Source organism: Pogona vitticeps, chromosome 4, assembly GCF_051106095.1.
Source record: "Pogona vitticeps strain Pit_001003342236 chromosome 4, PviZW2.1, whole genome shotgun sequence".
In the NCBI taxonomy this organism is placed as follows: Eukaryota; Metazoa; Chordata; class Lepidosauria; order Squamata; family Agamidae; genus Pogona; species Pogona vitticeps.
Window position 1 is genome coordinate 183,697,510 of NC_135786.1, and position 24,791 is coordinate 183,722,300.

Here is a 24,791-nt window from a genome sequence, read left to right on the forward strand (position 1 = left end):
GCACTCTTGTTTCATGTGACTGATCTCACTTAATTTAACAAGTCTTTGAAAGCTGGAAGTGCCATATCTACTTGAATCATAGCTAAGATGCTGAGGAACAATCCATTTTATGGCCAGTAGGGAGCTATTAAAATTACCTGATACTTTCAATCCTTACTTAGCTCAGTATCTGGCCTAGCAGCACAGTGGGTAAGAAGATGCAGAACACCCAGAGGCCACAGGACTTGCAGTGATCTATGCCTTATAACCCCTCCATCCAACACTTAGTATACAACGAGTTTATGTTGAAATTCTGGTGGGACAACCAGAGAAAGACCTCTAGAAGTCAATGAAACGAAGCGTGTGTTCTGTCTTAGTATAAATCTAATAAACAAACCTATATAATCGTTTTCCTGTTTCTCGTCGCCTTCTTTTTGGAGGATTTGGACTGTCAAACCAATCATGTTCTTCTGGGTGAAGTGCTGATTTATTAGTTGGACCTGGTGAAGTCATGCCTATAAAGATCACAGATATTGTATTTTAAACTCTGGTGGTTAAGTTATATAGTTAACAACTATTTGCTATCTCCATTTTTAACTTTAGCAGTTACAACTTCTAAATTAGGGCAAAATGTCTTGAGTAGAGATGGGGGTATCTTATATGAATACCCCCACATAGGTGGCGATGAGGGTCCAGCCTCATGGGGCCAGACGGTCCACTCACAATTCTGCCACTGCCACAACCTCCATGGAGTCTTCCAATGGCTCTGGAGATTGCGATCTATGAGCCGCTCTTCTACCTGGCAAAGAGGCCTGTTGTCCTGCCTCCTCCCAGGAGGGACGAGCCAATCACAATCTCTAGAGCCATTGGAAGGCTCTGCGGAGGTTGCAGCAGTGGCAGAATTGTGAGTGGACCATCCGGCCCCATGAGGCTGGACCCTCGTTATCACCATCTGTGAGGGGGTATTCATACATGAATACCCCCATCTCTGGTCTTGAGTATAAATATGCTTTTAAAAGATCGTACCAACACAAATTTCTATATAACTCAAAAGCAGCCACAACTTAATTCCAGAATCTTGTTGCTTTCCAGCAGGGTACAATCCTTGGTTAGAACTGCATGTTATCTTTGGCTTTCTATTGCACAGGATCAGACCACCTGTCTGAAAGAGAGGTTACTTACCTGTAACCATGGTTCTTCGAGCGGTACTCTGTGAATTCACACAAATGGGTTAAACTGCCCCTGCGCAGGACCCTTCAGAATATTTTAGAGCTAATAAGCTGACTAATAACATGTTTACCCGTGTCACACATGTTCTGCCTGCCCACGGTAGCTCCGTTCCATATGTCCACCACTGCCCAGGCTCTGATAATTAAAAACCATAGGCAAGACGTGACGGACAGCAGGGAGGTTGGGTAGGACATGTGAATTCACAGAGTACCACTTGAAGAACCATGGTTACAAGTAAGTAACCTCTTTCTTCTTCGTGGACTCTGTGAATGCACACGAATGGGTGACTAGCAAGCTCACTTACCGGAAGGAGGGCCGTCATGGCAAAACCGAAGTCAACACAGCCCTTCCGAAACTTGCTTCCTTCTTAGCTCTGACATCCAGCCTGCAGTGTGTCACAAAGGTCAATGGTGTAGACCAAGTAGCTGATTGACAGATGTCATCAAGTTCAATGCCACGCACCCAGGCAGTAGAAGTAGCCATGGCTCTAGCAGAATAGCTGGTCTTGCCATCCAGCTGATAAGCTAAAGCGATGGCAGAGACAATCCATCTGGACACAAATTGAGAGCAAGCTGAGTGACCTTTTCTAGGTCCATGAAAACAGACAAACAATCTAGGCGATTTAGGAAAATCCTTAGTCCTGGAAATATAGAAAGCCAGAGCTGGACAAACATCAAGGGAATGGAGCATGCACTCAACATCTGAAGAAGGGGTAGGAAATAATATTGGGAGAATCAAAAGCTGATTAACATGAAAATTCGAAACTACTTTTGGGAGGAATGAGACATCAGGGTGTAATATGACCTTACTGGGATGGAACTGTACATAAGGTGCATCAGCCCGTAGTGCAGGTAACTTGCTTGCTCTCCATGCAGATGTAATAGTCACCAAAACCAAAGTCTTTAGCGATAGAAAGTAGAAGTCATAGGCTCGAATGGAGATTGTGTGAGAGCCTTCAACACTGTCTGCAGAGACCATTGAGGGATTGGCTGCAGCACGGGTGGACAAATATTCTGTAGTCCCCGTAAGAATCACTTAAACGTCAGTTGGGAAAATAAATAGAAAGCATCCGAACCAACAGATTGATAAGAAACAATGGCTGACACATAAACTTTAGGTGTGGAATGTGCTAGGCCCATATCGAACAAATAACATAGGAAGAATGTTTCTTAAAGAAACTGGAACAATGACCAAACCTCTGGTCTCAGCAAACTTAGTAAACACAGACCACTTATAAGAGTACTGTACAGTAGTGCAGCTGAAGGCTTCCAAGCCCTTTCAAGCACTTCTTTTATAGAGGGGGAATCCCCCAAGGCGTCAGGTGGAGAGATTCTATGACTGAGTGACAGACGTTGTCTCCGTCCCAAGTCAGGAGATATGGTTGAGGATGCAATCTCAGGTAATCGGTCACAATGGCCTTGAGGGTGGTAAACCATGGCTGCCAAGGCCACTATGGTACCACCAGGATGGCATGTGCCCGCAGCTATTGAATTCTGGCTATTGTCTTCTGAATGAATGGGATAGGGGGGAAGAGATAGAGAAGAACCTCATCCCACTTCACCATAAAGGCATCTCCCAAGGAGCCCATGCCTCTCCCTGCCCAAGAGCAAAACCATTTGCACTTTGTGTTGAACTGATTGGCAAAGATGTTGATAGCTGGTTTGCCCCACCTGCTGCAGATCTGGGCAAACACATCGTTGTCCTCCGTAGCCACATAGATGGCGATGGGAAATATGTGATGATTGTAACACCACTCCCATAGGTGTGGGAGAGACAACGAGTGAGTGCCTTCCTGCTTGTTTATGTAGTACAGAGTGGTCATGGTGTCTGTAGCTACTTGTACTCCGTGACCGACCACCAGCGGATAGAAAGTGCGAAGGGGCTTGATTACTACTAACATCTCCAGATGATTGATATGTAGCAGCTTCTCTGTGCCGGACCACACAGTGTGGATCTTGTGAGCGCCGCAATGCGCACCCCATCCTGTTGTGCTGGCATCTGTCGGAATCTGAACAGCCAGTTGAAGGGGTCTGAAGGGTCGACTAATCAGAAGATGCGGCCTGAACGTCCACCACATTAGCTGGCGAGATAACTCTGGAGTGACCTGTAGACTTCTGGTAGGTTTGTCCAGTAATGGGTCAAACTGAAAGAGATACCATGCTTGTAGTGAACGCATCTTCAGCCGAGCATGAGGAAGAGCAGATGTTTTGGAAGCCATAAGACCTAGGAGATATTGCGTGTGATGAGCCGGCACCTTGGCAATCTGCCGAAAAGAGCGAATAGCACGAGGTAACTTGATGATCCTCTCAGCAGGGAGGAAGACTCTGGCTCTGTTGGAGTCCAAAACTACGCCAATGTAGTTCATGACTTGAGAAGGTTGAAGATGGGACTTTGTAAAGCTGACTTGAAGTCCTAGATCTGTCAGAGTTTTGTTCTCTTGTCCCTTGGCGCAAGAGCCTGCTACGATCAGACAATTGTCTATGTATGGAAAGACCATGATGTTGTTTAGACGCAGATAGGTTGCTGTCAGAGCTAGACACTTGGTAAAAGTCCTTGGGGCAGTGGTAAGCCCGAATGGCAGGGTGCAGAATTGGTACACTGATCCCTTGAACACAAATCGGAGATATTTGCAAAGGCACTCATGTATGAAAACATGAAAATAAGCGTCCTGTAAGTCTATCACGACAAACCAATCACCTGGAAAGAGAAGAGGACGATGGATTCTAAAGTGATCTTCTCAGATGAAGGTAAGTATTGAGACACCCAAGATCTAGAATTGGCCGCAAGTCTCCATCCTTTTTGGGAACTGTGAAGTATTGGGAATAGAAGTGTCCAGTGCTTCCTGAGAAGAAACGTGTTGAATGGCATACTTCTAGAGAAGAACACAGACTTCTTCTTCTAGAGCAGGTGAATAAGATCTGATTTTGATATAACCGAGAGGAGGACGATCTGAGAACTCTAACAGGTAACCAAAATATATGACAACTAGCACCCAAGTGTCCTTGGTGATGGAGGACCACTTGTCAAAAAAACAGACTAGTCGAGAGAGGGACAGGTTGAAGAGGGGGGATTGAGTAGAAGACAAAGATATTGCTTGCCTTTCTTGGCAGGGTAGCGGAAATTCTGACAATGTTGACCAGAAACCTGAGCTCGAAAATAGGTAGTGGCAGAGGAAGATGGAGGAGGATTAGATCTTTCTTGTGGAGGTTTATACTGATGGTAGGCCTGTTGATAAGGCTGTTGGTATGATTGGTAAGAGGTGACGGGTTTACGCCATTGTTGCCATTGATATTTGAGCTGCTGGAGATAATAATATCTAGTTGTCTTCCTGATCTTATCCAAATTCTCCATCACCTCATCTGTTTTCTTGTTGAATAGCCCCATGCCATCAAACGGCAGCTCCTCAATACGGGACCTGGCTTTGTCACTGATTCCTGCTGAGTGCAGCCAGGCATGTCTTCTAAAAGCATCTGCCGATGTGAGAAATTTGGAAGCAGCATCTGCTGTATGACGTGATGCCAGTCGTTGCTGCTTAGCCAATGTCGTCGTGTTGAAGTGTGCATTGAGAGCTGTGGCCCTAGTTTCTTCCGGTGCGGCTTGCAGAACTGGTAGGACCTTATTCCACAATTGTCTTTGGTAGGCACCCATCGCTGCCTGATACTTAGAGACTCTCATTCTGAATGACACTAGAGAGTACATGCAGTGGCCTAAGACATCCAGCTTATGACCCTCCCTATTAGTAGGGGCGATCTTGGAGCGATTTCCGGCTCTCGATTGGTTTGACTGCACGATGATGGAGTTCGGTGCTCTATAATGATTCTCGATGCGTCTTGACATTTGCAGAGATGTAGATGGCTGACTCCATGACTCTTTAATAAGATCTAACATTGCTGGGATAAAAGCCAAACTCAAAGGAGTGGCTCTATCTTGATTTAAATTATCAAAGACCAGGTCCTGCTTGGGAGGAGGTTGGTCTGTGCCAATCTCCAATGACTTGGCCATCCATAAAATTAACTGAGAGTACAAAGTAAAATCTTTGGAAGGAGACGGGGGATGGATATCAGCCACATCAGAGTCCGTTGTAGGTAATTTTGAAGGTGATTCTCTAGAAACCTGCGAATGCTGGTCCTGCTCAAATATTGAGGATAATGATGAACCCCTGGATTCTCTGTCAGGAGATACAGGAGGTGAAGGAGAGCAATGGTGAGCCCTTGATATGGAGGCTGTAGTATGGAAAACCGGTGCGGAAGACTGTTTCAGGTGGTTTTTGTAGGCATTGTCTGCCAAGATGATTGAGAGTGCGAAGACTTTGGGTGTGATACTGATGATGACAGCACCAAAGGATCCTGAGAACGCTTTGGACAGTGAAGTGTAAGCTGGTCCTGTTGAGGAAAATGGCGTTTGGTGGCATGTCTCAAAGTTGTATGGTCGAGCTGGATGTAGGCTCGGTGCCGATGTCAAGGTGGTGAAGGTGACTCAGAAGACTCTGAAGGAGAGGCATAAATGTACCATACTCTTTTGGGTCTGATATATTTGCCAGTATCGTACACGGGATCAAGGTAGTCCTCATGGTATTGACGTTGACTACCATGCCGATCCACCTCCACGTAAAGTGATTCCTGGTGTTCCACAAAAGCATGACACCGAGATGGATATGGAAGTACTATCAGGTCCCGCTGCTGAGAAAGCTGTTGGTCTGGAGATAGATGCCGATGCTTTGCATGCCGCTTACATGGAGGAGCTTGTTGAGTTGAAGCTTCCGAGCTAGACAATTTGATCACTGTTGCCCGCCTGGTAGATACAGGGCTTGAATGGGCCAAGGCCAGGCTGGAAAATACATCAGCCTCCCAATGGCCAGGGTCAGAGACAGGCTCGGTACCGACATCGAAGCCTGTTGTTCTGGCTGTAGTACAACGCCATCCCCATCCAAAGACAATTTGGGATCATGCACATCCCTGGAGGATTCCTCGAGGATAGGCGACAGCAAAGCGCCTTGAGCTGGAGGAAGTTCCTTAGGTTGCACAGATTTAGATGGGTGTTTGGCCTTCTTGTGCTTAACTGTCTCTTTCCTCTTCTTAGAATCCTTAGCCAGTGGTACCTTCAATACCAACACCAACCCTGATATTGAAGACTTTTTTGATATGCAGATCTTGGAAGAAGCCCTGGAAGACGGGGTGGCAGGTGCCAGCGTGGCAGCGGTATCAGGACGAGGTGTCGGGGGGACCGAAGGCACTACAGACTCCATAGATGTCAGGCCCGACGGTGTTAGCGACTTCTCCCAGAGGTAATATCGGATTCGCTGTAAGCGGAGTTTGGGTGTGGGCTTAGTTAATTTCTTGCACTCCTGACACGAATTGGGTTGACGCTGTTCTCCTAAGCAGAACAAACAGTGGTCGTGTCTGTCTGAAAAGGGAATTTTGCCAGCACACGACAAGCAGTGTTTGAAAGGGCCTGAAGAGGCTATAAAATCTGACAGGAAAGGTGACGATGGGTAAGGAAGAGATAGTCAACTGACGGAAAAGGTCTGATAACAGTCCAGCTCAAACCAAGAAATCAAGCCAAGAGATAAAATCAATCTAAGTCCAATCTGTGATCCAAATCAGAATCCGTAAGCAGTCCAAGGGTCAACGAGATATAGCAATCAGCCGAATCAAAAAAACGATAATTGAAAACCAGGTGAGTCCAAGTCAAAATATCCAGAGAAGACAAGACGTAGTCAGGAAACAGTCTGAGATAAAAAAGCAGCAACTTCAAAGAATTTCAAAGAATTAACAGCTCTAGTGATGCGAAGAAGTCCTACTGCAGCTGTGGCAAAAAGGAACCGAGGTACCACAGGTGGGTGGAGTATGTGCGGCACGGGTAAATGTTTTTATTAGTCGCTTATTAGCTCTAGAATATTCCAAAAAGTCATGCTCAGCGCAGTTTAACCCATTCGTGTGCATTCACAGAGTCCACGAAGAAGAATGAAGAGACTTCTGCTTGTGCAAGGAGATAGTGGGAAATACTGAACCATTCACACAACAGTGTTGTATGAGTCATTCCACTTAAGTGGATTCTGGTCTAATAATGTTCTCCACAGGTAATTTGTTGTGAGTAATTTGCTATTTGCCTTGGAAGTAGTTTCTCTCAGACCAATCCAGCTCCCCTATCCCCAGCATGGACTGAAGATAGATTGCAGTAATAGTAACTTTAGTATGGTCAAAGATGAGTAAAACCAGAACAATATAAAATAAATACATATAACTGTAGTTTTGTAAAATTAGGCAGAATTATAAATTTTCCATTAAAAACATGATAAAACAACCCCTTCTTTCCAGTTAATAACTTCGTATATCTTTAAAATAAGTAAAACATCAGCCAGTGTTATATTAAAAGCATTATATTATCCATCTAAAATAGCAACCCAAACGAATAAGCATAGACTGAAGGGTAACAAGCTGCTTACTTCCTTTATTCTCGCTGACTTCCTTTATTCATGTTCCAGTCATGCCCAGGGAAAAATCTATGTCACTCTCTACCACCAGTGTTTGCTGGTAGCATAAGAGCAGCATGCATGTAGATCCTTACCTTCTGTCCACTTTTTAGCCAGATTTCGAGGGGGACCATAATTTTCTGAAAAGGTGGAGGGCACTACAAAGTAAAGGCCTTTTCCTGTCATGCCCTTTATTTTGCTTCCAGTGTGTCTATACTTGCGTAGTTCACTTTACAAATATTGGCAATGATAATTAATATCAGATATTTAACAAGAATTAATATATATTAGACAAAAAAATAGCAGTCCCTGACTCACTGGGGACCATTTTTGTCACTGTGCATTGGAGGAGGCATGGGACTGTCTGGCTTCTGCTTCTGAGTGTGTGTGTGTGTGTGTGTGTGTGTGTGTGTGTGTGTGTGTGTGTTTGCAGGAAGGCTTTGGGCTGCCTGGTAAGGTAAGGTGCTGTTTTCTGCTTTTTAAAAACTGTTCTGGGTGTTTTTGCAGCGTGCTTTGGCACTGGGGGGGTTATGTTTCTGTGCTATGATGGGTCTTGGGGGGGTTGTTTGGTTTTTGGTCCCCCCTCATTTTCGATGGGTCTTGGGGTTTTTTTTGTTGCTTTTAGGAGTGTTTTTTCCATTTCTGATGGGTCTTAGGTGGTTGGTTTGTTTTTTGGCCCCCCCCCAATTTCCGATGGGTCTTGGGGGTTTGGTTGTTTTTGGATTTCCTCCCCATTTCTGATGGGTCTTGGGGGGGTCTGTTTGTTTTTTGGCTTCCTCCCCCATTTCCGATGGGTCTTGGGGGTTTGGTTGCTTTTTGGGGTTCCCCCCCATTTCCGATGGGTGCTGCATGCTTCCCTTGCTTTTTCCTAATTTGTATTACTTCTGCACATTATGGTGGTGTGCGTGTGTGGACACATTGCAAAATGAAATAGGATTCACATTCTGTTACACATCCTAAAACATGTTACACTAAAATGCCTTAACACAAAGTATGTATCTGGACTTTTAATTATGTACCCCTTATTAGTTTATTTTCTTGTAAAAAGGGTAACCAATTATGATGACTCTCTACTCAAAAGTTAAAATCAGAATGTACTCTGAAATGAATTCTAAGCATTTATACTAAGTCCCCTCTTTACTAAACATATTAAACAAATTCTAATTAGTTAATAGTCTTAATAGTCAGATAAAAGTAACATGGGACATACCTAATTCTTGCTCTATTAATTTGAGTTCATTTTCCTGGTCAGCAAGCTCTTTTTTCTTTTCTTGCATTTCAGAACTACTCAGTGATTGTTCTTGCTCTTTAAGTTCTGAACTTGCTTCGCTGAGTCTGCCAACAGCTGTAAAATATTGCTGAAGAAGATCTAACAGGTGAAGGAAGAGTAGAATAAAAGACACAAGATTATTTGTCACAATTTCAATTCCAGAACAAATGAGTTCCATGACTTTCTATTCAGCAGAAACTCACTTCCACTTAAGGGACAATCTTCAATACAGAGCATAGGTCCAGCTGAATACAACAAAACATAAATCTAAGTAAGCATTTGTAAGATTGCCCTAGTGAACACAACATGTTGGAACAAAAGAGCCCCATGCCATTTTTTTGGAAATCCTTAATGCAGGGAATCATCATCATCATCCCTGTATGGGACTATTAATGGGGTAGAGTTTACAACGGAATTCAATGGTGTCATGAAACATCAGGAAGCATATTTTTATGTTTTGTCTGACTTTATGTTCTTTTTGTTCCCCACTGATTTCAGACTCAAGTTTTTGGATTGAACACAATCATCTGTACACATGTGAACACTCTTTTAGACACAGGGCATTTAAATACCACTCAACACATTTTAATCCGCCCCCCCAAGTTTTCATCCAGATCACCCACAACTCATGCAATGCACACTGTAAAAATCTTAATACATAAAGGGTAGTGATAATTCTTTTGCTGCAAATGAAAAAATAATGTGGAAAATTATAATACAAATTTTCTCCATTGTAGAACACTGCACAGCAAGAAGTATACCAGTGTACCTTGCTATACTGGTATAGAATATACACAATTTCACAAGCTGCAGTTTTACTAGAGCTGAACCTTTGAACTCAGTCCTAAATTTTACATTTCTGTTGTCTAAAATCGCAACATCATGGAGACACTGTATCACAAAATTCACATCATAATAATAATGATTGTTGATATACTTGACAGAAATTGTTCTAGCTCCAAAACAATATTTCTTACAAATTAAACTAATTATATGCCATCAAACTGAATCTGATTGATAGTTACCCTTCCTAGAGATTTCTACATATAATCTTATTGATTGATTGATTGATTTGATTTGATTTGATTTATACCCCGCCCATCTGGTCTAAAAGACCACTCGTAAGTGATTTATCAGTCCATCCTTCTAGTGGTGGTTTGGGATGAGGGAGGTTGCCTAGGGCTAGGAAGGCTGAATATTCTCATGTAAAACCAAGGAAAATAGCCTGACTTTCTTTATGTTTGTTCATTTAAGTCCAAACAATAAAAATGAATCAAAACTAATGTCCATGAATCATTCTACTGTATAAGCTTTACAACTTTTCTTTACTAATGATTTATTCCATTATTTCATGATTACTTACATTTAATGAATGGGAGCAGCTCAAATTGCAAACAAATGGCAATGTATTAGGTAAAAACAGGAACAGCAATTTGACATAAGTAAACATAGTTAGAATCCAGTACCTATTCTGACTTATCACAGGCAACAAACACTTAAAGCACATACTCTGTAAAAATACTTATTATACTTTTAACATACCTATTTGTTCAGAGAGAATATTGTAACGCTGTGGGAGAGGTGCTCCAAAAACCATTCCTCGCAGCTTATCCATGGGAGGAGCTGTATTCTGAAGACCTCCAAACTTTCCATTGCTTCGAATTCTGTCTCCATTTCTTGTCAGCAATGTTGGACAATGTGTAATTTTTACAACCTATTAAAATAGAAGTGATGATCTTTTAACAAGTCTTTGGCTAAAATACTGTGTCTTTGCACAATAAGTCACACACACTAGAGTATGCCCATTGAATCAGTGGGAATTTGGTGAGTCAACTCCTCTGTAAGTTGCAGTTGTGACTTACTGTGCTAAAATAAGTCACAACTAGAGTAGGCCCCTTTGAATCAATGGAATCTATGGCCCTCATCTAGTGAGACTTAGTAAACACCAGAATGTCAGTCAATGGATCCTAATCTCATATGACAGTGTTCCCCTGTCTGGCTACTATTAGCTACTTTATTAGGGTGAATTTTTCTTAGTGATTCCAAGTGGAAAATCACATGTAATTCTTTCTATGAAGTTCTTCAGTTTGATTGTTTAAAATTAAAATGACCTATTATATTATAATACAGACCTCTTTTCTGTAATGGTTTGCAGCATCGAGGTTGTCAATAATAATGGTATCTCCCAAGAGCATCCCAAACACTAAAATGAAATAAGGCAGAGAGACTTTAATAAAATATTCAAAACATTAACTATTCTGCAAACCAGTTTCCTTTCACATAAATACATTGTGAGGCTTAACACAGATACTGAATACAGTGCCGAAATCTTGACATAATAGTTCATTACAACTTTGGATGACAATGTAATACAAGGCAAGACCAACTGCAATAAATGCAATTATTTCTGAATGTACCATAGGAAACCATAAAAAAATTGCAAGGATGTTGATGCTTGTGTTTTTTTTCAGTCATGCATTTAACTTATATACATATGACTTATATATATATATATATGAGACACCAAGGATTTAACTTATATATATATGAGACACCAAGGATTTTGAAGACAAGCTCTGCCATAACCTCACTTACTGTTAGCCAGGCTGAAGACGAAAGAACACTCTTCCCACAGAAATATCATTTTTATTTTATTTCTCTTTACATGAAAATAATTTAACCTCCCCTCCTGCATACTTGTTTGTAAACAATACAACTCCACCTTTCATTCTATTCAGGATATTTACCTGTCTGGCAATATTCTCTATGTTCTGGAAATATTAGCAGGTTTCTGGCAAATACAGGATTTCCCATAGGCTTGAAATAGTTTTTTCCATTTCGTAAATGAAGTAAAGGCCTGGTTAAAAATAAGTTCAGAAAATATTATTTTCTTTCCCTTCATTCTGTCAACATCTGGACATCCTGCTGTAGGAAGTTGGGTATTCCATTAGCAATTAGGATTACAATCTAACTTATTTAAGAAGAAAAGAGAAAAAAACCCAAACACATAAGAGGGATATTTGACTTAGTAATACTACAAGTAAGAAGGATCTCGGAATTGTAGTGAATCCAAGGTTCCCGCTAAGCTGGGTGCATGTGAGCACAACTCCATTTCCCTCTGCACAGTTCTCTTCCTTCTCCATGCAGTGATCATGTGAGGATCCGGTTGCTACGGAACGCAGTGTGTGTGTGTGTGTGGGGGAACAGAGTCATACACACACACAAGGGCAAAGCTGTGCAAGAGAGAGGTGGAGCCCCACCCAGCGGGGCTGAAAATTAGACAGTATGTTGAGTGGACCACAAGCTGAATATGAGCCAACAATGTGATGTGGCTGCAAAAAAGGCAAATGCTCTTTTAGGCTGCATTAACAGAAGTATACGAATCCTGTGAGGAACTAGTCCTCCTCTATTTGGCACTAGTTAGGCCTCATACAGATTACCTTGGCCAATTCTGGCCACTCAATTTAAAGATGTTCAGAGGAGGGCAAGAAGGATGATCAGGGAAAGCAATCCCTATGGTGAAAAACTGAAAGAATTGGGCATGTTTAGCCTTGAGGAAATACAATAGCACTTTTCCAATACTTGAATGGTAGTCATACAAAGGAGGGGCAGGATCTGTTCTAGGGTCATGCTGCGTACAGAACATGTAGTAATAGACTCAAATTACAGTAAGTCAGATTTTGTTTGAATATCAGGAAAAACATCTTAACTGACAGAGCAATATAACAATGGAATCAATAACTTCAGGAAGTGAGCATTCCAACACTTGAGACATTCAAGAGAAAATTGAACCATTTGTCAAACCTACTTTGATTTGGATTCCTGCATTGAACAGACAATGGCCTTATAGGCCCCTTCCAACTCTTTTATTCTATGATTCTACAAAGACTGGAACTTTTCATGATTATTTATTGATATTCTGCCATTGAAGGAGTGTACAGTATCTCTGGATTAGTTTTCCCCCTCACTACCTCTGATAAGACATTAATATATGAATTAAGCTTGACATAAACTCTCTTGCAGGAAGCAAGCTAACTGTTTAGGGATGTGTCACAGCAAAAATGATGAAACACCCCAAAACCCCGAACCATGAGATGAAAAATTATAACTTGAACAATAAATCAGAAATAGTAGGATGGAATAAATGGCTAAGTACTGCTCCCCTGCTGCCAATCAGAAACATCAGAATGCTATTAGCAGCAATAACACTCATTCCAGAGGAGGATATCCTTTTTGGGTCATTAAGGAGGATATCTTTACATTGGAAGTAGAACAGTACTATGTCAGCCCTTTGCTGCCTACTTCCTTGAAAGTTTTATCGCCTACTGATTTATGCCACCATCCAAAAGAGCTTTAAGTCAAATGAAGGTATCTGATTATAGTGTTGCATGAAGAATGCTGATTTTTATGCAACTGTTCTGTGAATGTGAATGAAAAAGACAGAGAGTGCCGCAATTGACAGCGATTCACAACACCTGTTGAAAAAAGCATATATCTGACATGTAGATCCACCTCCCAAAGGTATTCCTGGAAACCCCTATTCCATGGTGTTAGATGGAAAGGATATAAATAGTCAATATGAAAAGAAGTGTTTAGGTAAATTTTGATGCCATACATGACACCCCAATACAGTTACTCCTTTTCAGTTGCTTTGCCTTAAAGAGGATTAAATTAGGTAGTATCAGAACTTACATTACACTGATACTTTAGGAACAAGTGCTGGTCCAGACACATCAGCGACAACCATGAAAAAAAAGTGTATCTCCATTGCTAGTAACAATCGCAATTCCAATACTCTGCATGTCAAAATGACAGCCACTGGGAAGAGAATTTGGAAGATACGACAATCCCATACAATGGCTGAAAAGAGCATTTGTCAGTCCTTATGACTCTGACAAAGTTCCAAATGTAGTATCTATAAACAACAGTGGTTTCAAAAGGGCCATTCCTCTCAGGAAGAATTTGATACTGGGGTGGACAGGCACAGCATCCAGGCCCTTTAAAGAGAACAGTAGAAGAGCTCCCCACCCCCCCTTTCACAGGATTAGGCTGTGGACCCTGTTCTCTTAAAGGCAACATTTTAATCTCTGCCTTCACTGTATCTATTTCCTTTTGCTCCATCTGAGACCCTGACAACAAGCCAGGATGCTCTTGATGATCCCCCTTTGAGAGAATGCATGCTTTAGCCTCAAATGGTTTGTATGAAGGACTGGAGCTGACATCAATCTAGATCTGGGTGCAGAAATGCTCTTCAGTGCTCCTGTGATACTGGAACATTTTCTCCTAGCCTCACCAAAATTCCTGCAGAGAGATGGGCTTCCCACCTTCTCTGGGCTGCACTTCAAGGTTACTAGGCACCTGCTTCAACCCCTTCACCAGGTCACTGTTCACAATTTGGTTTATCTAACAAACAAAACAAAACTTTTAAAAAAATCTAAATGCAGGGCTTCCCCATTAATGATTGGAGATAGTGGTGCAATGATCCCCACAGGTCTCCATACTTACTTCTTGTATTTTTGCCTTTGACATTAACTCATCCCCAGGAGAAGCAGACTAGCAACTGTTTATGAACGCCAAAGCTCAATATTATGTGCATGCATCACTTGGAACTGAGCTAGGTCACATGGAAATGAGACACATGCACTCCCGTATGTGGTTTTTGCACTTTAGTTATTGGACCTCTTTGGAAACATTCCTTGGCAATGACAAGACAACTGCATTGCTACCACCTGGTTCTTTCTTAAGATCCCAGGGTAGATTTGGGAGGTCATTATTCAAGAGCACTGCAAAATTGTTTAAGCACAGCAGTTTAATGGAAGGTTTGTTTGCTTTGTAAGTCCCATCCTCCCTCATGTCAGAAGGCTGTAAAAAAGCCTCATCACCTTGTTCAAACTCATTCTGCGTGAAGAACCTGCCTGCCTTCTGTGAGGAGGAGCTGTTGAGTCTATTGACAGAAGTCAGTGTGACATTTTTCAAAATATACTCCAATATAGAAACATTAGATAACCTGAAAGTATCTAAATTGATAGTCAAAGCAAAAAATACAGTGATAACTGTGGTTAAGAATAACTGAGCCATTTTTCCTAAAATCTAAATTCAAAGTGAAATAGACACTGGAAGTTTCCTCTGAAGCAGCTACACTTTCAAAAGGGAAGAATCCCACATTTTGCTCCTAATTAGCGTTCCTCTAGCATAGCACTTGTACAGAGAAGGGATGGATCCAGCAGCACTCCATATTGCTAATTTGGTGTGTGAAAGCTACACAACACAAAAATATCGTGGAACATTAGCTATCTTGCCAAGAAACACAATAGAGTTACTTAGCACTGCCAGTGAGAAATATTTTTGTTATCTTAAAGATCACCAAAATAGGGTGAGGCTGTTTGCGGAAAGCCCTTACCTTTTGGGCTCACCTCTTTATTTAAGCAAGAAAAATAAAGAAACAGCTTCATGATTTTAAAAATGGATTTGTCCAAATCACAGAAAACGGGGCAGAAGTGGTACATCTGATTTTAACAAAAAAGATGATGTTACAAGTAATGACATAAGAACCACATATCTTTGAAATCTATCCCCAGGTGCTTTTGTCTCACTTAAGTACAATTAAAATGAGAGTGGGGCTTCTACATGCATTCCTATGCAGCCTCACCTATAAGACATCCTACCCGAATATTAGAAAAGATAGATCTGTTCCTGACATGTCTAGTTTGTCTTTACAAGAATGGCTAAAATCTGAAATAGCTGTTTGATAACATACGACACAACAAATATAGTCAAAACCAAGATAGCAATCAATATAAATTGGGGTGAGAATAAATATATATGAAATAAATAAGAGTTATTTCCTAGTAAGCATGGACAGAACTAGGCTTTCAGTCTATAAAATACAGTGGTGCCTCGCTTGACGCCGTTAATTCGTTCCAGAGAAATTGCTGTAGAGTGAAAACGTCGTCAAACGAAATAAAAAACCCATTGAAACACACTGAAATGCGTTCCAATGGGCTGAAAACTCACCGTCCAGCGAAGATCCTCCATAGGGGCGGCCATTTTCCATGCCTGTGCAGCGAGGAATACATCCCTAAGCACAGCGGGGGGCCATTTTCTTCAGCCGGCAGCCATTTTGAAACCTGACAATCAGCTGTTTGTTGATCGTCGTAAAGCGAAAATCGGTTCCCAAAGCAGGGAACTGATCATTGCAAAGCAGAAAAACCCCATTCAAACCATCGTTTTGCGATCGCAAAAACCATTAAGCGGATTTGTTTTTAAACGGGATAATCGTAAAGCGGGGCAGGACTGTAAACAAAGCATTTAATTTCACATTCCATAACGACAGTTATTTTAAAGATATTAAAATATTAAAAACACAGAAAATCTAAAAGCCAATATTATGAAGGATATTTAAAAACTTTACCTTTTCCAGTCTGGTAGATTCTTCCGATAAATAGAATCAAGAGGCAATACCTGCTGCCGGCCTTGAGTTTCATCAAAGATGCGACGGGCAGCAGAAGTTGTCATAGTGACTACACAGTCCATATCACTTGCCAAATGCCAAGAGATTACTTTTGCAGCTTCATCATCTTCAATCTGTGCTAAGTGTGCAATCTGGCAAACAAACAAACAAACAAACAAACAAACAAACAAATTTAACATTAAATAATACATCTGAGAAGAACGGGTTGCTTATCTGTAACTGTGGTTTTTAAAGTGGTAATCTATACTTTTATGCATATGCATATTACTCTTGCACATGTACAGTGAACCCCCCCTCACTCTCTGCCAGGATAAATATATGCAGATCCTGCCTCAGCCTCAGTTCTGGAAGTCCACTGCAATAGGGCAGCAAGAAAAAAGGAAACAGCTTCTGGTGAACTTTCAGAGGAGAGGAGGGCATGGTGTGTGAACGCACATATGACAATGTGAAGAAACACAGTCTCAGGAAAGCAATCTGCTCTTTGTTCTGGTATTGGTGCAACATACATATGGGTGACTAACAAACTCATTTACCAAGTGGATGGCATTGCCGGAGTGCCACAAACAGCACTGTTTCTCTAAAGAGTACATATTGGTGAGCCCGTATGTTTAGTTAGGAGTGCCACATAAATGTCAATGGCTGGACTCAGGTAGCCACTCAAAAATGGTTTCTACAGGTATCCTGTACATCCAGGCTGTGGAGGAAGCTACTGCTCTTATAGAGCCGGCAAAAACTTTACTAGGTATGGGATAGCCACAGAATCATATGCCAGATGAACAGCCACCCTCACCTATTTTGCAATCCTTTGTAGTAATATGAGGCAGCCTTTATTTGGATTGCTGTAAACCAGTAGTTTCCATATTGTGCACTGGGGCACCACCAAATCCAACTAAGGGCACTGTTGAATCCTTTTGTCTGTTGTAGGCCAAGACACAATGAGAGGGGGGTAGGGCTTGTTTTCATTGATGGCTGGGCCTGCTCAATGGCATGTCATGGGAATGACAGGCTTTCAATGTGGCAAATCATGTGCGAAAAAGGGTGGGAACGTGGTGTGACATGGGTGCTGTGGGCAGAGTGGACAGTACACTCAAGGAGGTATGAATGTGTGAAAGAAAAAGAGAACTCCCTAGGGGCAGGTGGAATAGAAGGAGGGATGGAATGTCTGTGGGAGAAGAAGTCTGTTGTGGAAGGCCAGGCTCTTCACCCAAAGTATCATACAGTATTGGGGAGCCACAGCCAGTAAGGGAGTCAAGAGTGGAAAAACTTGGTAACTACTGCTGTAGGCTATGAACAGGTAATTGTTCTGATGAAAAGAATCAGTTCTATGGGTGAAAGATCAAGTTATATCTACCTCTGGAAAGGTAGATATAATGATGTCCTCTCCCTGGTGAAAGATGATTACAAGAGAAGATAGGGAAACCAAAGCTGTCAGGACTGCCTTGGGATTATGAGGATGCACTGTGACTGGTTGTCTGGGATCTTGACAGTACCCTGGTTCTGAAGAGTATGGGGGAAATGCATAGAGAAGTTGCATGGTCCAGGAACAAAGAACTGCATGCCTGAAATAGGCTCTGTGAGATGGAGATCTGCTCACTGGGTACACCAAATGCTCATCAGTGTTCTCATGATGAAAAGGTTGGTGAACAACTGATGGGAGACGTTGCCAATTGTGGGAGATGGCTGTGGTACATCTGTTGTTGTGTTACAGTCACTCAGGAGATAGACCACCTGGAGGTGCATGGTCCAGAGGAGGCACCAATGCAAAACTGTTGTGGTAAGGTTAAGAAGGGAAGCTAAGTGTTGCACTGTTTATTTAGGTTCAAAGAATATGAACAGTGTGGCTTTGTGTCAAAGGTTCAATGGTTCTCCGGGCCTTTCAGGATGCTATACAGATAGATGGGATATAAATTAATTAAATAAATAAATATATGTTGTTGATGTAGTAAGCTTACTCAGATTGTATAGAGGCCACTGAAAATGTGGTGGAGGATATGTGCTCCCTATCCAAGGAAGGAGGCATTGGTTGTGACCACCCTTGCTGGCTAAGGAAGGCAGAAGGGTATTCTATTGAGAAGGTGAGGTAGCTTTGTGCCCCAGTGTAGAGAGTTGATGACATGTTGAGGGAGGAAAATGGTTTTAGTAAGATAATCCTTGAAGGGGTCAAAGTGGGAGAAGAAACAGTGTTGACAGGTACGCATTGATGTGCAGGATATTGCTTCTGCATTGTGTGGACTTCTTGAATAAAGCCTTTCATGCAATTGTCCAAGATGAAACAGAATGGAAAGGTGAGTCTGAATCAAGAGGGCACAGCTAAAGTTGAAGCTCAAGGTCATCATTCTGAAGGAAAGTTGAGAGAGGTGATCAAAGTGAAAGTAGAAGCTGCAATCTAGGAGCTTTGATTGTAGAATTATCTGACCTTCTAATGGAGTGGCAAATGAAAAGAAAGTGAGGTTTCAGTGGGAACCCTGTGTATTTATCCTGGCAAGTAGGTGGGCAGGACTCTTGCCAAAATGGATTTGCATTTGTTCTAGAAGACTCCAAGATCATTTTGCATGCACTTGACTAACCATGTGTGTGAAGCACAGAGACCACAATGAAGATGAGTATTTAGGCTATTGAGAGGAAAGAAGAATTTGTTGTGCTCATTTCTTCACTCATCTAGAAAGAAAAAACCCATCAACTAATTCTGAGGTACAATTAACTTTGTTAGGTTTCAGTTCTATCCAAAGACACAAGAATCTTTCTCTCATAATTTGTTATTGTTAAAACCAAGAAAGGCGAGACAAGAACCCATAAAGGGAAATGCTCTGAAAGGCGAATATAGCCCTCTCATATTATTAAAAATAAGCTGATAGTATAGTGGTAAGATAAAGTGGATGTATTAGTTAAAGAGAAGTATTAGCTTTAAAAGGGGGGAAACAAGTAAGGAAAAATATTAACTGCTCAATATGGTATTAAGTTTAGACTCACCTTTCCCAAAACCTCTTGACTCCCCTTGGGATAATTGGTAAGTGCACAAGTTCTTCTGGGCTGTTTTATTATTCCTTCCTGCTCAGACTTCTTGTTTTTTATTAAAGCATCCACATATTGCAGCTGAAAATTAAGGCAACATATTACACAAAAATATTTTACTTTATTTATGATATGTATATTTAATACAGCTTCCATGATTTTAGGCAAGATAATAAAGCAAGCCCTCATTTAAGTGGGCCCCAGAAAGGAGAGCAATGATGAGCATTATTATTTTGCCTATAAGTGATTTTGAATGCACTTTTTTGCTGGCATTGCTAAATGTGACTAGCTGTATAACACAGAATGAAATGCAAAGGTCCTGGTTCAGTCAGCTTAGAAGCTGTAACAACAAGAAGAAAAAGAACAAGAACTACAACAACAATAACAAAGGAACATATATCTCAAAAAGTATTTACACATATAGGCAGCATGAAGTGCTATTCAACAAGAAGGAAATCAAACAGCACAAACTGATATAGTATTTGTATGCAAGGCATTATTTAATTACACTAATTTTATGTTTAGTGTGTTAAAAAAAAAGAAACTGAAATTTGGCACTATCAAGAGCCTCTAAATGTAATTGGGATTCTTCTATGCTGGAATAAAAATGAATCCAGTATTGAACAGGACTGCTTAAGGTGGCAATCTTATGACAGTTAGCTGTAAATAAGCTTCATTTAATCAAGCACAACCTACTTTTTATTAAGCCTGCACAGTGTTACTCAGCAAATGCAGATTAGAAATCTGGCTTCAGAACACTGTTAGACTGCTGAGCTGTGGAGTACTAAGAAAGTCACTTTATGTTCTAATTGTCCTCAACACCAATGATATTATTTGCTTCAAATTCACTTAAAATGAAATAGTAGTCTTACAAAAATCACTTGAAATTATACTCGCTTTGTGCTTGACCACGTAACAAGCCACTGTGTGCAAATAAATACATAGTTCAGGTTCAGCTACCTATCTTGTATCAATGTTATTACAAAATATTTTAAATATCATTTATAGTGCTATGGGTTAACAAAAGATGATTCTGAGAATGCCAAACAGAGTGACCTCCATACAGCTGAAATCTGAGAAGTTATATGGGAATCTCTTATACACTGGATCTCAGTCAGCAAAGATAATATTAAAGCATCCCTTCATGTATTTGATAGGGACTGGAAGAAAAAACAGAGGTAGGAGAATGTTTTAACAAGTCTTCAGCTAACTTGAGATGTAGCAGTGTTTTCTCATACTCAGTCTGTTAATGAAAAACTACAAATCTCCTACACCCTGTAAAATATTTGTCAATCACTATCTAGGTATGAAAGAAAGAAATATATTTATTATTTATTTTATTAGACTTATATACTGCCCATCTAGAACGTGTCTACTCTGGGCGATATACACAAAAAACACCTATGAAAATATAAATGTACTAAAAATACGACCCAAATTAACAACAGAATCCAAGATGGAAAAGAGAAAAGGAAAAGAAAAATAGGCTAGGTGATGGCTGTAGGGAAGGCCTTCTTATATAGCCATGTTTTCAAATTGGTCTTAAAGGGCCTTAGCGAGGGGGTCAGGCGGATCTCTACAGGTAAATTGTTCCAGAAAGTTGAAAAAGCCATACGGTATTAGTCTGAGGTATATCAATCTGATGTTTTTTCAGTTCATTCTTAAGATGGGTCTCTTTTGTTTCAGCTTCCTGGACTTTACCTGAAACAATAAAATTAATTATTAGGAATCAATTAAGATTGGACTGACGCTGAATTCACATAGCATTCATATCACTCAATGAAAGCAACACTGAATGATAGACAGCACTAAAAAAAGTAATCTTAAGTGAAACAGACGGAACATTTGCTATTTACTTGAGCCAAATACTTACACATTCCATTACGATTCATTAAATGGTTCTGTGCTAATTCACCTTTTTACATTTCTCTATAGAAGTATGCAGAGAAAGGTTAGCAACAAGTACAAGCGGGATTACAGCAACCATGACTGCAGCCATACTGTTTTCTCATCTGTTGCATTCATAGGCTGTGAACACAATGTGCTTGTATATCTCATTCCAGTTCACACTAAATAACTGTGCACTTTATTAGGTGAAGTGAGGTATCAGTGGTGTATGTCAAGAAAATCAATACAGTTATTGACATATAATAGACCTCTACACAATTTAAGATAAAAACAAAATCACAAGGAAATAAGGGAGAAATTGATTTAAAAATTGTTATTTGGGCTTACTTTAATCTGGGTTACAACACCTGAGCATTATTGGAAAGTAACAGTATATATTAGTAGAATTCAAAATGTTGAAAGGAATAGGTGGGCCAGTCTGTTCCAGAAGAACAGCAAACAGTTCTATAGCACCTTTTAAACTAACAGATTTATTTTAGCATGAATTGACATAGACAATAATCTATTTCCTCAGGCGCATGGAGTGCAATATTAGGGTTTAAAGTACTGTATATATCAGCATTGCACATGATAGGTTGCTGGATGAAACTGAAATGAAATTAAAAAATAAAAATATTATTATTGATTCTAGCCACAATTAGCACAAACATGCTGGTTATCAATAAAATAGTTAAAATCTGATAACATCTATCATTCAACACAAGACTACCAGGTAATTTATGTTTGAGACAGTAAAGTAAAGAAAGAGAAGAAAATTAATCCCATAAATGAAACTGCTGTGGTCAACAATACATACAAAAATACACTGAAATGAATATAGCATAATGTTACATACGCTTTATTTCGGCAAGAAGCTGACTAGTGGTGTCAAACAAACTTCTGTATGCACTTATTGTCTGAGACAATCGGTCTCTCTCTTTTGTGAGTGCTGCCATCTGCTGTTGTCTTTCATAACCTGAAGACAGAAATTAGTCCATTTCAGTCCGGTCATTTTGGCTTCGGCCATAAATAACCAAAAAGTACATAATAAAATGATATACTGATACTTAATAGAAAGTAAACAAGAACAAAGCCTTAAAATACAACATGTGTTTGATATTACAAAAAAAAAAAAAAAAAAAAAAACCAGAAACATTGAAACTCACCATTGTAAAACATAAAAGACAGATTGTAAGGCTTCAGATGTTTTTTCAAAGTTGGTATAACTGGCTCAAATACAAGAACGTATTCAGTACTATCTTTCCCCGGACTATTTTGTGCAAGCACAAGATCCTGAAAAAGCAAAACATATGTGTCATCTCTACCATCTGTTTAAGAATGCTTTACCTAATCCTATTTCTGCAAAATATTTAGATGTGTATTCACGAATGCATTAATGGCCGGGATCTAATGGTTGTTGTGGGTTTTTCATGTTCTTAAGGTTGTTCTTCCTAATGTTTCGCCAGTCTCTGTGGCTGGCATCTTCAGAGGACAACACAGAGCACAGAGTGCTGTCCTCTGAAGATGCCGGCCACACAGACTGGCGAAACGTTAGGAAGAACAACCTTAAGAACACAGCCAAAGGGTCCGAAAAACCCACAACAACTATTTAGATATGTCTTTATTCCATGCTGAAATTGGTGTTTTCATAAAAAAAAAACTTATTAATCTATCTTAGTAAAAAAGAGATCCTGATAAACTAAGTTAACTCCTAATGATCAAAGTTAACTTATAATTATGGTAAGATATTTTAAAAGGCAGATTTAGCCTTCTAAGCAATTACAAGCTTTAATTATATATTCAATAATCTTTTTTAAAAACACCACTGGAAAATTATATATAGCTTGTATATTCTTTCTTGGAAACTGTTTACTTTATATTCACTGTTACTCTTTAGTTTAATATTATGCAAAGATAAGCCATAGTATACAGTATAGTAAAAGAAAGCATACTTCTCCCAATGAGAAGTTAAAGTTACTTCTATCACCATGAAAGCAAATAGCAGGCCCCAAGTGATTAGACGCATTCTTAAGAAACAGAAGATGCAATTCTCATTCACAAGCACTAAGGTAGACAGTTAATAAATAATGAGCATGATCTAGACCAAAGTCTCCAAAGTATGGTCCGCGGGCCACATCCAGCCCGCCTGGCCTTTTTGTCCAGCCCATGTGGGTGTGCATGCAGGCAGGAGTGTGTGTGTGCATGTGAGACTGTGTGTGGGCGGGAGCGTGTGCATGTGGATGGGTGTCAGTGCGTGCGTGTAGGTGAGCGGGAGTGTGCACGTGTGTATGTGCACATGCATGTGTTCCTTCAGCCCTCAAAAATATAAAATATGTATTATGTGGCTCTCCGTGTGAAAAGTTTGGAGAACCCTGATATAGACAATCATGCTGCTTAACTGATAACTACATTGAAATCCCACTGATTTCAGTATATTTACTTGATTACTTTTGCATTATAATCAACTAATATAAACTGTACTTAATTTGATCAGATCACAGCAATTAGTATCCAACCTTTTCTAATCTATAGGAAAGACCAAAAATATAAAGGGTATAAAATGTAAAGAAAATTGTTAAAAGTGATCCAGATTAAAGGGTACTACCCCAAATCTCACGATATTTGTATCTATTATCAGAGGAACAAAGTCCTTCTCCTCCATATTACAGCCTCCATGACGCTAAGAACCTGTTCCAATTTCCCAGGCGTGCAAAGAAGGTTCCTTCTCTATGCCTTCTAAAACATGGCTCCGACTGGTGCCACAGATGGTTGGTTGCAGAGGAAGGAAGAGAAAATTCCAAGTCCACTGGTGTAAGATAACAGTTTGCACTGCTATATCTTGGCCATTATATACTACTGATTTCCAGTTCTGAAGTACAGTATTAACAGGAAATTTACATTTATTACAACTGTTTCCAGAAGACTCACCTCAATTTCAGCAATTCCTTTGTGAAAAGGAAACTCAACTGTACTTGTTTTACCCTGGAACAGGGGAATATTTGCATCTTTCTCAACTGGACTTTTAATTCTGGCTATGATTTTTCCATCTAAATCATTTCCAGTGCAGTTTTTGTATTCATCCTTAAATTAAGAAAATATATGTATTAGATGTTATAATAATTCTTACCATGAATGTATACTTTGACAAATAAGAAATAAAATGAAAAATAAAAAAAATTGTATGTACATTTTGTCAGTGCATCCCCATTATTTCCAGAATTATCTTTGGAAGTTTACAATGCAAGGTACACTTTGAATTTCCAATTTTAAAATTTAGTTAAGCAACTAGGTACCAAAACCTGTCAACAAAATAAAATAATTGAAAAAATATATATGGTTGAACTATAGTCTACACCACTGGTTCTTAACCTTGGGTTACTCAGGAGTTTTGGACTGCAACTCCCAGAAGCCTTCACCACCAACTGTGCTGGCTGGGGTTTCTGGGAGTTGCAGTTCAAAAACATCCGAGT

The 24,791-nt window shown here is 40.2% G+C and overlaps 1 protein-coding gene across 3 annotated transcripts in view; it reads right to left on the bottom strand.

The window, feature by feature from the left end:
- Nucleotides 1-24,791, bottom strand: part of SMCHD1 (structural maintenance of chromosomes flexible hinge domain containing 1) — a 123,030-nt gene that overhangs the window by 2,901 nt on the left and 95,338 nt on the right. For 2 of the 3 annotated variants that reach the window (XM_072998827.2, XM_072998825.2), the window contains exons 37-47: nt 24,250-24,402; nt 22,488-22,614; nt 22,178-22,297; nt 21,050-21,135; nt 19,393-19,515; nt 16,363-16,553; nt 11,699-11,808; nt 11,084-11,154; nt 10,494-10,665; nt 8,892-9,050; nt 377-494 (exon numbers count right to left, since the gene is read on the bottom strand). In XM_072998827.2, coding sequence (XP_072854928.2) covers nt 377-494; nt 8,892-9,050; nt 10,494-10,665; nt 11,084-11,154; nt 11,699-11,808; nt 16,363-16,553; nt 19,393-19,515; nt 21,050-21,135; nt 22,178-22,297; nt 22,488-22,614; nt 24,250-24,402 — 1,430 coding nt within the window. Of the gene's footprint in view, nt 1-376; nt 495-8,891; nt 9,051-10,493; nt 10,666-11,083; nt 11,155-11,698; nt 11,809-16,087; nt 16,245-16,362; nt 16,554-19,392; nt 19,516-21,049; nt 21,136-22,177; nt 22,298-22,487; nt 22,615-24,249; nt 24,403-24,791 lie in introns of those variants that run through there. The other variant, XM_072998828.2, reaches the window with a different exon arrangement.